This window comes from Nuphar pumila, chromosome 9, assembly GCF_984573655.1.
Source record: "Nuphar pumila chromosome 9, dmNupPumi1.hap1.1, whole genome shotgun sequence".
Classification (NCBI taxonomy): domain Eukaryota; kingdom Viridiplantae; phylum Streptophyta; class Magnoliopsida; order Nymphaeales; family Nymphaeaceae; genus Nuphar; species Nuphar pumila.
Genome location: NC_143257.1, coordinates 3,135,009 through 3,151,806, shown reverse-complemented (window position 1 = coordinate 3,151,806; position 16,798 = coordinate 3,135,009). Strand labels below are relative to the sequence as shown.

At 38.0% G+C, this 16,798-nt stretch overlaps 1 protein-coding gene across 1 annotated transcript in view; it reads right to left on the bottom strand.

Moving 5' to 3' along the window:
* Window positions 1–16,798, bottom strand: part of LOC149828215 (transcription factor LHW-like) — a 26,791-nt gene extending 9,993 nt beyond the window's left edge. Inside the window, exons 1-5 of the mRNA XM_090017451.1 lie at window positions 15,506–16,798; window positions 14,622–14,828; window positions 11,511–11,604; window positions 11,378–11,419; window positions 10,808–10,867 (exon numbers count right to left, since the gene is read on the bottom strand). Coding sequence (XP_089873577.1) covers window positions 10,808–10,867; window positions 11,378–11,419; window positions 11,511–11,604; window positions 14,622–14,828; window positions 15,506–15,609 — 507 coding nt within the window. The 5' untranslated portion in view covers window positions 15,610–16,798. The remainder of the gene's footprint in view (window positions 1–10,807; window positions 10,868–11,377; window positions 11,420–11,510; window positions 11,605–14,621; window positions 14,829–15,505) is intronic.

Genomic DNA, 16,798 nt, shown 5'->3' with positions numbered 1-16,798 from the left:
CCATGAGCCCACCTGGTTGGCAGGACCCAGCGTGACGCTGGGCCCTGCTGGCCAGGTTTGGCTGGCGATGGGGTTCCAGTGGTCCGAGTCCACAAACCCTGGCCTGCGACTGGACCTAGCATGACGCTGGGGCCCAGCAGGCCTGGGTCGACCCGCGACGCCGCAGCAGATGGGTGTCGACTGCCCAGATTCATCGGAGGTGGATCGGTTGTGCGAACCACAGTCGGCTCAAGGTGTTGAGGAGATACCAAGGTCGCGGTGATGGCACGAACAGGCTGACAAATCTGTTGGTCTGGGTCGACTGTCGCAACTTCAATGAGGACGACAACTTCGTCGACCACTCCTGAACCCCTTTGACGTGGGGCCGCTGTGTGGGGCTCCATTCGCGACTCGATGACCGTGATCCGAGTTTCAACCCTATCGAATCATTTCGACATGTTGGCCATGTCTCGGCTGACACGCAACAGATTTTCGTCCATTCGGGTCATCATCTCCATCATACGCAACATTTGACCATCGTTGCCGGTGTCCTGCTCCTTTCCATTCGCCGGATCGTTCCTCACGTTTGGTGGCATGCTGCCGGCGACGGAGGATGCCCGGTGCTCTGATACCATTTGATGCAATGGGAGGAATCACGTTAATCTTTGATGCAGCGTGGAGGAACACGTTACTCGTGACTCAAGAATTATCGTTTGCAATGAGGCACTTATATGACGAATAAATGAGAACCACGACTGCTCCAATCGTGTGAGATGCTGAGAAGATGAACGAAGGTCACTGTGTAATACACGTTGATTGTTTTATTTTCATTAACAAATCAATCGAATGGCAGAATGAAATAACTAGTAGGGAAAACACAAGAAAGAACAAGGTCGTAAATGAAAAAGTAAATGTAAATAAAGAAGGAATCAAAAAAATGTTAAGGGAAAACTGTTGAAGGAAAACGACTGCTGCAATCTGAATATCCTCTCTGTCTTGCGCACGCAACCCTAGAGGGGTTTTAAAGGTCTCGTCTGGTTCCGAATATCGGGTCCGGCTCTGGACCTGATACCGCTCTGGTGTGCTGCTAGATCTGGAGTTGTCTGTCCCGTACTCTCTATGCTCGCTTGGAATTGGTACGCAGTGGGACCTCTTCCCCATGTCTTGAAACCGATATCTGGATTGGATCCGCTGCTTGGATCCGATCCCCAGAGTGTAAATCCGGTCCCCGACTTGGGTCACACTGTATGGATTCGGGTCCATCCTGCTCTGCATCATATTGCCATGAGGCAAGAGCAAATGGAAAAAGAAAGGTTTTTTCAATTTATTCATGGACTTCATCCTGAATTTGAGCAAATTAGAGGCTCCCTTCTTCATAGGGTTTGTACTCCTCTAAGTAACATTTTGGCCGACTTATGTCAAGAAGAAACTCGTTTGGCCTTGAAAAGAGATGTTAATGAAGTTTATGCCGTGTCTAGACCAGGCAACAATGTCAGATCATACAAACCACCTCATTTTTGAAATAATACCTCATTTTTGAAAGAATAATGGTGGTGGAGGAAGAAAAATCATTTGTCGTAATTGTAATGAACCGGGCCATATTCGTCCGGATTGCCCCAAATTCAAGAAGAATGTGGCTTCCGTTGGTAAAATTCCTCCAAACACAAATGAAGATTCAAAAAAGGATGGAGACATAAAGGAGTCTATCGCTCATCTTACCGAAACTCTTCAACAATTTATAAAGATGAACTCCTCTACATCATCCTCCTCACCCTCCACTTCCGGTGCCGCCATCTCCTCTTTTCCAGGTATGACCTCTTGGATTCTTGACTCGGGTGCCTCCTTTCATATGACTCCAAATGCATCACTTTTGTCAAAACCAAATCTCAATAAATTCAAATCACATCTTTCCACCGCTGATAGAACATCCTTGATGTTGAAGGCATTGGAAACCTTGAGAAAACTTATGACCAAAACAAAGATTTTTTTGTTCCCAAAATTCGAATTATTCTAAAACTTAATTTAAATCTTTTTTTCGTTTCTCAAATTACCGATTTTGAATGCAATGTCTCTTTTTCACCAACCCATTGCTATGTGCAGGATCTCCGGTCCGGGAAGCGGATTGGGCAAGGCCATAGAAGAGGGGATCTTTATTATATGGATTTTTTGTCTTTGCCATCCAAATCATTTTGTAATCATGTTCAATCTAAAGATATTTAGACTTGGCATAAGAGGCTTGGATATCCTAGTATTTTCAAGTTGTATCTCTTTCCTTGGAAATTTTTTGTAATTCAAGTACATTTACATGCAATGATTGTATTCTTGGAAAGATTTGTTCGCTTCCGTATTCACATAAGAATTTTGTGTCAAAAAAACCTTTTGAACTTGTATATTCCGATGTACGGGGGCCAGTACCCGTTATGTCCAAAGGAGGATATTCCTACTATGTTACTTTTATTGTTACTTTTATTGATGACTTTATGGGGTATAAGTGGGTATACATTATAAAAAAAACAAATCCGATGTCTTCATTAATTTTAAAGAATTCCATGTTCTTATTTAAAATCAATTTCAAAACAATATAGCTATATTTAGATCTGATTCTGGAGGTGAATACATGTCTAAAGATTTTCAAAATTATTTTAAAATAAATAAAATTTTGCACCAACGATCTTGTCCTAAAACTCCGCAACAAAATGTTCTTGCGGAAAGAAAACATAGACATTTAATTGAAACTACAAGAACACTCCTTGTATCTAAAAATGTTCCTAAAAACTTTTGGGCCGAAGCTTTTCTTACCGCAACATATCTTATCAATCGCATGCCCTCTTTTTCTTTAAAAAATGTATCACCTTTTGAAAAATTATGTAAAATTACTCCAGATTTCAATAGACTAAGGATCTTTGGATGTAAATGTTTTGTGCTTGAAGGACAAGATAAATTATCACCCAAAGCTCTTAAATGTGTGTTCATTGGCTATGATGAAAATAAAAAAGGCTATAGATACTATGATATTCGAAACAATAAACTCTATGTGTCAAGAAATATAAACTTTTTGAGGAACAAAATAGTTTTGATATCCACACATCTAGAGAAGACATTGATTATTCCTTCCTATTTGACTTAGCTCCTAGGATTGAGTCTCTAGATGCAATTATTTGCGATAATACTTGTGATGCATTTTACATCATAATGATATACTACAACATGGTAATGTTTCTCAAGATGAGAACCTCAATGATATAAATATATATACCCGACGGTTAGGAAATGAACATCAACTTGCCCTTGAAATATATTCTCAAGACTTCTCTTTAGAAGAACTTATTGATGACAATTAACCTAGGAGATCTTCTCGTAATAGGTCACCACAAAAAATTGTGTCTTATGAATCTTTTTTACCTAATTATAGGACTTGTCTCATGTTGATATATTCATATCATGAATCTACTTCATTTAAAGAAGCTAAAGATCATCCACATTGAATTGAAGCCATGAAAATTGAATTAGAAGCTCTTAACAAAGCCCAAACTTGGAGCATTATTCATCAACCATTAAGAAAAAAGGCAATTTGGTGTAGATGGGTATATAAAGTCAAAACCAAATGTGACGGATCTCTAGAAAGATACAAAGCTCGTTTGGTTGCAAAAGGCTACGCCCAAGAATATGGGATTGATTATGAAGAGACATTTGCTCCAGTAGCTAGAATGACTAGTGTGCGAACATTAATTGCCTTAGCTTTTATTAAGTAATGGGCGATATATTAACTTAATGTTAAAAATGTGTTTTTAAATGAAACTCTATGTGAAGAAGTTCTTATGGATCCTCTGCCAGGTCTTGAAATTGGTAAAGAATATTCTAAAGTTAAATAAAGCTCTCTATGATCTTAAACAAAACTCAAAAGCTTGGTACGATCTTTTTAGCAAAGTAGTTCTCGATAATGACTTTTCCTCATGTTATACTGATACTGCTTTGTTTGTTAAAACTTCTAATAAGTAGATAACAATTTTGTTGTTATAAGTTAATGACATGATTATCAAAGGTAACGATAAAAAGGGTATTAACCTTATTAAAAATATTCTCAAAGAAAATTTTGATACGTCTGACCTTGGTTTTCTAAAGTATTTTTTAAGAATTGAAGTTGCATACTCTCCCAAGGGATATGTTCTCTCTCAGATGAAGCTTGCCTCCGACATTATTGCCCGATCTGGGCTGACAGATGACAAGAAGGTGGAGACTCCAGAAGTGATCAACGCCAAGATGAGAGTCAATGATTGCACTCCTTTAACAGATCTCATGTCTTATCGTCAATTGATTGGGTCACTAACATATTTATCTATCACCAGGCCCGATATTTCTCATGCGGTTCATAGTGCAAGTCAATTTCAGACTGCTCCTTCTACCATTCACATGGCCGCAGTCATGAAGATTATCAGATATTTGAAAATCACCATAACTAAAGGATTATTCTTACCCTCTTCTTCACCTCTTACTTTACTTGCCTATACTGACTCTAATTGGGGGTAACCCTGATGATCATATTTTCACCACAGGTTATTGTGTGTTTCTTGAAGTTACTTATTTCATGGAGGTGTAAGAAGCAACAAAAAGTTTCTCTCTCTTCTATAGAAGCAGAGTATCGTGCGATGACCCTACCACCACTGAGATTGTATGGTTAAGAAGATTGCTTAAAAATATGGGTATCTCATTCTCAACTCCTTCGAAGTTGTGATGCGACAACAAGAGTTTTATCTACATTGCCAGCAATCGCACCTTTCATGAACGAACAAAGCACATCGAGATGGATTGTTATTATGTTCGTGATGAGTTCTTATGAGGCACCATCCAACTGCCATATGTTCCTACCGAGTACCAGTTGGCGGACTTATTCACCAAAGCTTTGTCATCGCCTCGTTTCTACTTTCTTCTTAGCAAACTCTCGGTGATCTCACCATGTGTTTGAGAGGGGGTGTTAAAATATGTTATATATATATAGAGAGAGAGAGAGATTATGACACATACACATATATATGTCTGTGTCTATCTACATATATAAATATATATATATATATTGTAATACCCATTAGGGGCAAATTAGTCTTTTCACAATCCTAAAAGATATGTTCTTTTTCTCTTTTCTTTTTTTCTTTTTACTTTTCTTCTTTCTTTCTTTATTGGTTGAGAGGGGTCCACAAAGAGTCGTTGGACCCCTCCAACGGTCATAAATATGACCGTTGGGGCTCCAGCGGCTCTATGGGTGGGTCCCTTTGTGTGTATAAATAAGGGGCTTGGCCCCATGTATTCTTTAAGCTTCTAGTGAAGCCTATGTGAGTGAAATATATTTTTTCACCTTATTTTGTGTGTTTTACCACTTTTGTGGTTTATTGCAATCTTGCCCATTAGAGGCTTTAAGTGCGCCTGGGCTTGCTCTTGGAGATGTCGCCTCACTCATTTGGCACTTCATTACAACCACGATACGGCTAACCTTAAACAATTTCACTGAAAGTTGAGAGAGAAAGAAACAAAGACAGAGCATGAAAGAGGAGCGAGAAAGGACTTAGATCATTTTTGGACTGACCTGAAGTAGTTGGGGTTTATATAGACCCTAATATGCATGGGTTTATAGAAGCCCATTATGAACCAAACGGGTAGCATGCACCCATTATGGTCCAAACAGGCAGCATGCACCCATTAAGGCACAAATGGCCACCAACAATGAGCTGCTTGTGCCCACCATCAGACTTTTTGTGCCCACTAGCATCCCAACGTTCTTGGACACATTGGGATACATTGAGACTAGCCGTGAAGACTATGTGTTGCCCCCCTAGTAAGGTCATAAATGACCTTTGACTGCCTTATCAACCAACAAAAGGTTTAGAAAAAATAAAAACTTATTAAGTGATTTTATGAGGTGCAAATTTGTCTAAAATAAGTGATAAAAAGTTTGGTCAATGTCAAATTAGGACCAGGACCAAGACCAGACCGGAACGAGTTGAGTTGGGCCTAGCCAGATCCGAATCAAAATCAAAATCTAAAGTTTAAAGTTTAATTGACAAGCTCCTTGATGGTCTTGCCCTCAAAGGCAACTTTATACATTTTGAACGCAATGTGTTTTTCAAAGATGTTTAATGTGAAACTAAACATTTGTTCGTAAAGTGAAAATTTTCCTCTAAAATGCATTCTAAAAAAACTATGCAAAGAAAGGGTTATTTTGCCAAAGACCTTTGTTCAAAAAAGGTATAATTTTGAGCCAAATAATAACAAACCCTCATGTGGGTCAAAATTATAAAAGAAAAAACACGAAGTTGTTTGTGAAAGTCATGCATAAATGAAAGTACCTTTTGGGTTTGAACGTTCACTTATGAGCAATATTAAATAGACTTAGAAACTAAGTAGCTAAGCTTTGAACTTGATCTTTATTGTGGACTTCTTAGGCCTATTCACACAAATATTCCTTTCTAGTAACTATGTATCATCAATATATAAAGGTTGCATATATTTAGGGTCATACGGAGTATCCCACTTTATGAATGCTCTAGAAACAACCCCAATTTTATAGAAGGCAACCCACACCTTCACATTAATACAGGTGAGTCCATAAAAAATGAAAACTTGTTTAAACCACTTTAGCCAATCTAGCCTACGGATCTCATTAATAGTCAAGAGACTCATCCTTATATCACAAGCTTCCGAGCACTTACATTATAATGGGACTTGAAGATACTCTTTATTTTCATATATTCTTTAGTGCTCACCTAATTACTCTAGTAACTTATTTTTCTCGTTAAACCAAGAACTCAATCGACTTGAGTCACTTGGTTGGGTTTCCATCATAGGTAATTTCTTTAGTAGGTTTTAATCTCATTCCCTCGTATGTACTTTTAATGATTTTTCTTGTAAGGCCTTTCGTAAGTAGCCAAATTTTGGCAAGATTTCAAATATTCTACTAAAATTACTCCTAGAGTAAATTATTAAAAATATTGTACTTTAGACTGGCAGATATGTCTATATTTTTCATTGTATATATTGCTCACTGCTTTATATATAGCAGCTTGGCTATCACATTAAATTGCTACATGAAGCAAGAGTTTACTACCCATCGAACTGGAAAAGCTTAGGAATCTCCTAGTTTCCAACCTTCATTGTTGATGCCATAGAGCTAGGCTATTGTTTTTAAATTGTTGATAATAACGGGTGGGACCGAAGTTTGGAGGTGTGCAACAATGGCATTGTCTTAAAAGCGACAATTTCCCAACCAGAGTTGAACCTGGGTGCAGTAGGGTTTAGCACAACCTCACTTCTGGCATACAACCAAGCCTACACCACATGTGCAATGCCAATCACTCCTAGCACAGAGTAGATAGGCCACCACGACATAACTAACTTTGAACAACTTTACTGAAAGTTAAAGAGAGAGAGAAACAAAGACAGCATGAAGAAGTAGTGAGAAAGGATTTAGCTTGCTTCTGGACTGACCTAAGGCAGCTGGGGTTTATAACTTTATATAGACCCCGGTATGCATGGGTCCATAAAAGCCCATTATGGACCAAATGGGTAGCATGTACCCATTATGGTCCAAACGGGCAGCATGCACCCATTAAAGCTCAAATGGCCACCCACAATGGGCTGCTTGTTCCCACCAACAGATTACCTGCACCGTGTTGCCCCGCATAAATGTCATAAATGACATTTGATTGCCTTGGTCAACCAACAAAATGTTTAGGACAAATAAAAGCTTATTAAATGATTTCATAAGATACAAATTTGTTCAAAATAAGTGATAAAATGTTTGGTTAAAGTCAAATTAGGACAAGAACCAAGACCGAACCAATCCGAGCCCAATCTGAATTTGAATTTGAATCCAAGTTCATGTCTAAATTCAAAGTTCAAATTGCCCTCTAAGGAAACTCTACACATTTTTAAACTCAATGTTTTTTCAAAGATATATAATGTGAGACTAAACATTTTTCATAAAGTGGGCTTTTCCCTCCAAAATGCATTCTAAAAAAACTATGCAAATGGTTATTTTGCCAAAGACCTTGGTTAAAAAAGGATATAATTTTGAGCCAAATAATAACAACGGGCACAGGTAGATTCAGGGATAAGGCTAGTTTTATGAAGTTTTCAATATGATTAGCATATAAGAGGACATGATATGCGAGCCAAAATGGAGTGTCCATGTGACATACTTGGTAGCCTGATATATTGAACCAATATTATAATGAGAACCTATGTCACATGGGTTCGGGTACGGGTGCTGGTACGGGTATGGGTACGGAGGGCATGACATGGTAATTTCAAAAAATGCAGGTACAAATACATGGTATATATATATATATATTAAATATCACATAATTCAAAATAAATTGAATATAATCTAAATATATAGTTTAAATTCAAAATAAATTGAATATAATCTAAATATATATGCTATATTTAAAATATATATTATATAATGAAAACATAAAGTTATAAACTGAAAATATAATTAAAAATTATAAATTGAATACAAACTTGGTGAAATTGAAACCTACCAGATAGAAAAACGTATCAACCTTACCCACTAAGATTTTTTTTTGGTGTTTTTTCAAAATTTTGACCTTACAAATGTGTTCAGCATGATTGATTTACTAGAAATTGACACTTGAATCGTGCATTTTGGATGGAAAAAATGGTATTTGAAGCCTCAAAAATTTATAAAAATTATAGACCGTTGATTTTTTAACCTTATAAAAACCTATCAATCTGTAAGGTCAGAATTTCGAAAAAAACACCAAAAATTAATGCTTCCAAGCAATCAGGTACCATCCGCTAGGATGCAGGTAGCTTCCCACTACCCTCCAAACTCGTATGTGCAGAAGGTAAAATGGAATGTCAAGGTGTCGCTGCGTGTTGACACGAGGACACACGTGTCGACATGGGTACACGCATGTCGACACGGGTACGGTGGGCAAAATGGAGTGTCTGTATGACATAGACAAGAGATGCGGTGGACAAAATGGAGTGTCCGTGTGACATAGAAGAGAACACATGTGAAGGAATCTCAACACAGTTGGTCCCTGCATTACAACTGAGCCAAAGCTTAACCCAGATGAGGCTTGATTTTATGAGGGGCCAGATCATGTGTGTGTGGTCTGATCAGATTGAGATCAGGCACTCCTAGATCCAATTGCTTTGTGCACATTGCAATTGAAATTGTGATGTGCATGAGAGAGAGAGAGAGAGAGAGAGAGAGAGAGAGAGAGAGAGAGAGAGAGAGAGTCTAGCCTTTAACTGGTACCATCTAGCATCAGATTGACTGGAAACCAGTAGGGTGTCACCAGCCATGAACTGTTGCTGAAATGCTGCTGAGCAATGGATGGGCATATTTCAGTCAAAATGGTCTAAAATTGACCCATCTATTGGTACAAAGGTTATTTGTGTAAAAAAACTTGCCACCACCAGTTCCCACTTTCCAGCCTCGACAAAGCTAGATACTGATGCTGACAACCACACCAGTTTTGGGATCCAAATCGGAATATATCTCAAACTATTTAAGTTGGAGCAGAGTATCCCTGATCCAACTTATTTAAAGCCCTAGTAGGCGTCCTGGCCATCTTTATCAAATGATGGCCTAAAGTATCCAACAGTCAATGCTTAAAAGCTGAAAGGTAATACAAAGAAATGATTCAGAACATGGTTCACAAACTCAACACTCAAGTCTCAACTTGACTTGATGGAAGCATAATGCTAAACAATCAGAACAGGGTTACCATGCAGTGGTAACTAGATTCCCCAGGATGAGAGAAGGACACCGGATACAACATAACACTTCATGGATGCATTGCTATCAGACAATCATGTCTAGCCATAGCCAACATCATATCCATACCCTTATTCCTGTTTTCCCCTTTTTTATAATTTTTAATCTTGTTGTTGGCTATTTTCCTTTCACAATTACCCATTATCAAGGCATCACTTATGTTTTTTAATGATATGGAGTCACGATTTGGCCTCACGGAACTACACACACAAGAATAAAATAAAACAAGTTAATTATGTAAACATGAGCAATATCCTACTGGCTACTTTTCTTAAAACTATCATGTCCACATCTATATGACAGTTACAACAGATTGGTAAGCCAAGTTTAGTAGTATCAATTTACATACCATGTTACCAGAGTCAAATTGCTACTCAGACAAATTTGCCAATCACGAATTATACCAAAAAAGTTAACAGGTCACCAAAACTTATTTATCACATGCATTAGAACCACAATCATTTTAATTAGCTGAATGTGTATGCTAGATGCATTAAAACAGTAGACATGTGAAATCATTATATGCAAATGAGTAAAGTATTATATTTTGTATGCTTCCTTAAAGGAGAACTTATTATCATCCATTCAGACTATACCAATTAATACAAGATAGCAGTCAATAAAAAAACTGAATAGTTTTAACCAATTGGAAAATAATTGGCTAGCAATGGTTTTTCAACTTCAGCAATCTGGGGCAGCCGAGCAATCTAAGTTCAGAATGAACCTAATGAAAATCTAGGGGATGCTAAGAAAACTTGTACAAATCTGCCAAACTCAGATAACACTCCCTAGAAGTTTGAAATACAAAAAGAAATTGGTTTACCCATGAAGTAAAGAGAAATGCAGAATTTTGAGTGTTGGTACAATTCCAGGGAAACACAAATATGGACACATAAAAATGACAAAAACAAATGCATATATGTTCTTCAAGGTAGCCCACTTGAACCAAATGAGAACTTCAGACTAGAAAGCACACTCAAGCAGGTAACCTGTTACCATTATAATGAATATAAGCTGATCACTCACCGTTGCTAAGGAGCCAAGTTGCACAAGACCATATGGCATCACAGGTATGAGTGCAATTGTCTGTATCATTAAGTTTATTCATCAATAAAGAAGTTTTGGAGAAAAATGTATATTTGCTTAGAAGCTTTAGAGCATGCAACCCGCATAAAAAAGTACAAGATCACCACTAGGACTGTCAACGGATTGGGTTTTTATCAGGTACCCAACCTGAACTGAACCCAAATTCCCGGGTATGGGCATAAAAAATGCCGACCCCAATAACATTCAGGTCGACCAGAATCCAACCCAAGCAGTATGCAGGCTGGGTTTGGGTCATGATTTTTGTCGGGTACCCAACCCATCCTGAGTATTTTATATGTATTTTTAATAAAAAAAAAAATCTGAAGTTATGCAGGTCTAGGTCTGGGATTCCATTTTTGTGACCCGACCAAACCCAAACACAGAGATTTGTTATTCGGGTGGGTTCATATATACCCTGATGGATCGGGTACCCAACCCATTGACAACCCTACTCACCATGCAGCAAGACAGCTAAAAGAATAAATAAATAAATAAAAGAAAAAACTTTACCTTGATACCAGCTGCAAACTGCGTTTTCCACTCATCCAGAAACTGAAAACAAATAGAACATATCAGTTCTGCATCAAATATTAAGCAATACATTGTTGATAGTTCTACCAAATGTTTCAGGTCCATCAGTCACCTCAGACAACAATATAGAATTTTCACCACAATTGGAATCATTTTCAGCAAAAACCCAATGGTGCTTCCTGGAAATTGCAACTTGGCCAATTAACCTGAAAGATGAGCATCAATGTACTCATATAAGTCTTGTATTTTTTTATTCTGGAAGATAATATCTTTTTAATCATCCATGGAGTAAAGAAATGCAAATAATTCAGAACCATCAAATGCACTAACGATGAATTAGACAGACATCTTTCCAACTCATGAATAGCACATACAATCTGCTTCACAATAAAAATACATAGGATGCTGCAATTTCTGTCGTGCATTTTGTGTTTTTCTAGTCTTGTGGCATTCTATATATGATGCCTTGTACTTTGGCAAGGTTAAACAAAATTCCTGATTTATGAACAATCATGTGGTAAATAATTAAGCCATATGCACCCAAGGGAATTAATATACCAATGCTAGCTTCCACAATAATGAAAGAACCAATTTCATAAAATTTACAATGATATTTACATTATAGATGTCTAAGATGGCCACAATTGTTCATAATGATGGACTGCTTGAGAACAACAATATGAACACAAAAAATTCATGGCTCAGGTAAACAACCACTATGATAATGTGAATCACTTGAAATAAGAAATATGAACAAATCATTTATATTGTCTATTACAAGATACAATATGCAACATTCCATGGCAGCTGGTGGTTGCCTCATTAGAGGTTATGATTAATATTCTCAATTTCTCGTGTCTTGAGTATGAAGTTGACAAATCTCTATCCAAAGTTTTGTTTTCCATCTAGAAATACGACATCACTCATTCCTAATAGAAGGCTCTTGAGGTTTGCTCAGATGAGTTGAAAGCATAGTCACATGTATCATTCAAGGTAATTTCTAGGCGAGGGTTTTTCTCGAAGAGATTTTCAATAAGTGTTTTTTCTTGGGAAAGTTTTGGGAGTTTTAAATTTTTTTAAATATAAAAAAATAATAAGAAAGATAAGAAAATAATAAGTTTTGTATAATTTTTCTTCAAAATATATACGGAAATAAGTTTGAAAAGCTTTTAAAATACAAAAAGAAACAAAAATTGGGGCTTAAAATATATAAAATAAGAAAATTTTCAAAAATATCGCAAAAAATGTCATGATAATATCACAATATTTTCTTTCTGGTGATATTTTGAATTGCAATATTTTGCCGATATCATCAATGACCTGAAATTGCTGATAGTATCATGATATTTTCAAAATATTGGCAATATTGGTGACACTGGTTGAAAGCTTCTTAGTAAATATCAAGAAGAGAACACGTTTACAGGAAAAAGATACATGCAAATGAACATGTGAAAGCATTTGAGAAAACAATAATGAATGTGTTTCAAAGAGATTTCAGCTAATAGGAACTAACCTGGGGGAGGGAAGATTAAGAACTAGCTGACCTTGAATCAATTGCATGCAAAAATTGAGAAACTGATTACTTGGAAGTTGGAACAAAATGAAAAGGGGACAAGAATAAAAAGCAACAGCTAGGGCTTCAAAACAAGCCGAGCTAGCTCGGGCTACACTTGTTTAACCCAGCTTGGACTCATCTGGATAAGTAAACGAGCCAAACTCAAGCAAGAGCTCAGGATCGTTACATATAATGATATAAACCAGCCGAGCTTGATCAATGGTCCGAGCTCGGCTAAGTTTGATTAACCCGATTAAGATCGGGCACATACAGTTGTATAAGGTTTAGGGTTAGGATATGTATGGATTTTATTGAGTGAAAAGCAAAAGAATATGTCTTACACAACTTGTATGTATAAGGTGGTGGGTTTGAATCCCACCCACTCCACATCTCATTTGAAATGTATTTTCGATAAAACCAGGTCAGCTCATGCCAAGCCGACCCAGGCTTGAGCTCAAGCCAACCTGAGTCCGAACAAAGGTCATTCAAGCTCGGCAGCCAAGATTGACCATGCATTTCTGTAAACAAGCAGAGCTCGACCAGCCCAAGCTTGGATAACGTGCAGCCCTAGCAGCAGCAGGGAAGCCTCAAACGGTTTTTCTTTCACACACAAGAACCTCATAGTTAAGATAAAAAAACAAAAAACAAAAGAACAATTGTGTAAAGGAAAATAAACAAGCTCTCAAACTTAACAAGTTTTCATCCACAAGGTACATTTTTCCCAGCCCCATGCTACACATCATCACCACTAGACATCAGCCTTACCACCTCATTCAGATTGCGAGGACAAAACAAGCAAACAACATAAAGCACCCTTGAACAAAACTTATTATAATTTCACAGCATCATGGCTGCCGGCACCACCAGCATCAGTAATGAACAGCAGCAGAGATTCAAAAAGCTCCAAAAAGTTATAGAATTTGATCCATGCATCAATTTGGGCACATCAACAGCTATAACACATATGATATAGTAAGTGGTTCATCGTTATTGCTATTTAATCAATTGATGCAGGGCAAGCTTGAACTGGTGTGCACAATGAACTTCATCAGGAACACTATTTTGGGTTTGCATTAAAGGAAGCATGAAGAACTTAAAGCATCAACCATGCAATTTTGTGGATGAAACGAGCCAAAGCTAGCATCCACTTTTGGAGGTGCTGTTATTGTCATAAATGTTGTAATGGCTATAGACACAAGCTCCCAGACCATCAAGGCACTATATCATGGGGCTTATGTCTATAGCTGTTAAAAACATCATTTACATCTCTAATGGCCACATGGACTAATTTTCAAGTAATGAGTAGCTGCCTGTTTCCTTATTTTTCCACTATCCCCTCAATGGATCTCAGGAAATCATTACAAACCATAAAACGTTCCAGCTACACTTTCAAGTGTTTTATCTGGCTGAGAACATAATCAGATTCACAACACTTCCATGTTGAACACACAAAGATGTGAGAGCCACACCATGTTGAAAATTTCGATAAACAAAAAATAAGAAAAGAAAGAAAGGACAAGACACAACAGCTAAAAATAACCTTTAATGGAGAAAGATAATTTTTATCAACAAAATTACAAATGGTCACCAATTCTGTGATGCCATCTCAAGGAGGAAAGTAGCAGGCATCTTTTTACAAATGAAGAAAGATTATCAAAAGGTGCATACCCTTCTCCCAGAGAATACACAAGGCATGACATATTTGCCACTGCCAATTCAAGTAGGTATCCAACATCTGACCCATAACATCCACTTGTTTCATTGCCAAAATAATCAACCCCAACGAAGTTATTGAAGCATAAATTTTCAGCTACATTCTTTGCAACATCTGGTGATTTTGGAAAATCACAGTAAGCCTCACTCCAAGTCAACAACCTGCAAGAAGATTAAAATCACCAATTAAGCCCAAGTAATATAGAAGTGGCCACAAGTAACACATGTCAAGGTATCTCATCAGTTATCAACAGCGGAGTAGCAAAAAGAAGTCCTAGAATCAATGGATTTCCTTCCACTGCTATCAGAATGATCATAGAGGAACTGATTCGCTGAAAATCTTAAAAAGAAAATAACATGGAAGAAAAAAAGATAAAAATAAAAAAAGTCGCGATCCAGCTACTATCCAGAATTACGCTAGCTATAACTCCAGTAAAAAACTCCACTGGAAACGGCTTAAGGTAACCTAGTGTTATGATGAAGCAAAAATCTCACATTCAAGTAACGTTGACAAAATGGGCAAGATGCATAAGCGTTCAAAGCTAAGTGAAGCAAACGCAATAAGGAAAAAAACAAAAGAGGGGCAAGGGGAAGGGGGAGGAAAGAGAGAGAAGATTTGGTGCGGTTAAAGAAAAACATTTCAAGTAAACTAAGAAACACCTGATCGTAGAAAAGCACAACGGCAAGACCAGGAAATCTAAGAAAAACAACGAAGAGTTCAAACTGTAGAATGATACTCCATCTTAGTTAATATCAAACACCAAAAAGGAGCAAATGTCAAAAAATAACTATAACTATTACTAATAATAGATGGAGGAGGAGAAAAGGAAAGAACGTACTTGCTGTTCTGGTTCTTAAGCTTCCAAAACACTGCATAGTTCCACCCTCTGTCGTGGCAAAGACTTCCCAGAAGCTGATACATGCTCAACGGACTCGTCCCCATTTGCTATGTATCAGAGGGACGAAACGGTGTCGGTCTTTCAATGTAAGTCCTCCACTAAATGAGAAACAGTTGAATTTCTCTGATCGCACAAACTTAAAATCCCACTCTCTGAAGCAAGATTCCGTCACTAGCTACCTCGATACGAACCCCTTCCAGCCTGTTTTATGCGCAAACCAGCCCTTCGTTTTATCGGAGGCCCCTTTGCAGATATAAGCAAGCGATCCATTCCCTTGCCCCCTCTTCGAAGCGCCTAAGTGTAAATGCAAACTACAATTTAAGAACAAGAATTACGAAGAACTTGCCTCAAAGATCAAGCAGTGCATCTAAGGTCATCATCATCATCATCATCAAGATAAACGCCCAAAGAGCAGAAACCATCCAAGTTGTTTGCCATGGAACCTGAACACTTCACGCCTTCTCCAAGGAAACAAGTCCTACAGATTAAACAGATGCTCTCCAAGGACTAATAGTTCCTCTCACTTTGCCTTGATTGATATTTTACCAAGTTAACCTAGGTTACTTCTCCAAAAGCAACTCAAACTACACCATTACAGATGCGTTTCTGAGGCGGCAACATTTTCGCTGGCTCAGAATTTTCTCTCCAAAGAAAGAAAAATTGTGCATTAAGCTTCACACCACAAAACAACAAATTCTTCTCCTGGAAAAACACTATACTGAGACAGAAAAAAGGGAACGTCACTTCGAGCTACTCGTGATCAAAAGCAAGATCACTCTCAACTCATACTAGATCGAGCGAACGTCCACTTCTTCTTCAATTTCCCGTCCAGAAAACTGTCAAAATGCCGGAAAAATCTTGATATTCTGCTTTTTCTCGATTTTTTGGATGAAAGAGACGTCGAAATGCCGGACCACGATCCTTCACCTCGCCGTCAACTTTTCCGGCGAGGTATGAGTCAGGATGTCCCAGCCTTTCACCAAGCCCTCAACTCTTCCGGCCCGAGAGACAGAGAGAGATCCGACTAAATAACGAAGCCAGGAAGACACAGAGCTCGGGTTTCTCCGGATATTACACCTCTCCCCGCTCTTACCGGCGAAAAAACGAAGCCGGGATGCCACAGAGTGCGAGATTCTCCGGATATTTCACCTCTCCCCGCTCTTATTGGCGAAAAAACGAAGCCGGGATGCCACAGAGTGCGGGATTCTCCGGATATTTCACCTCTCCCCGCTC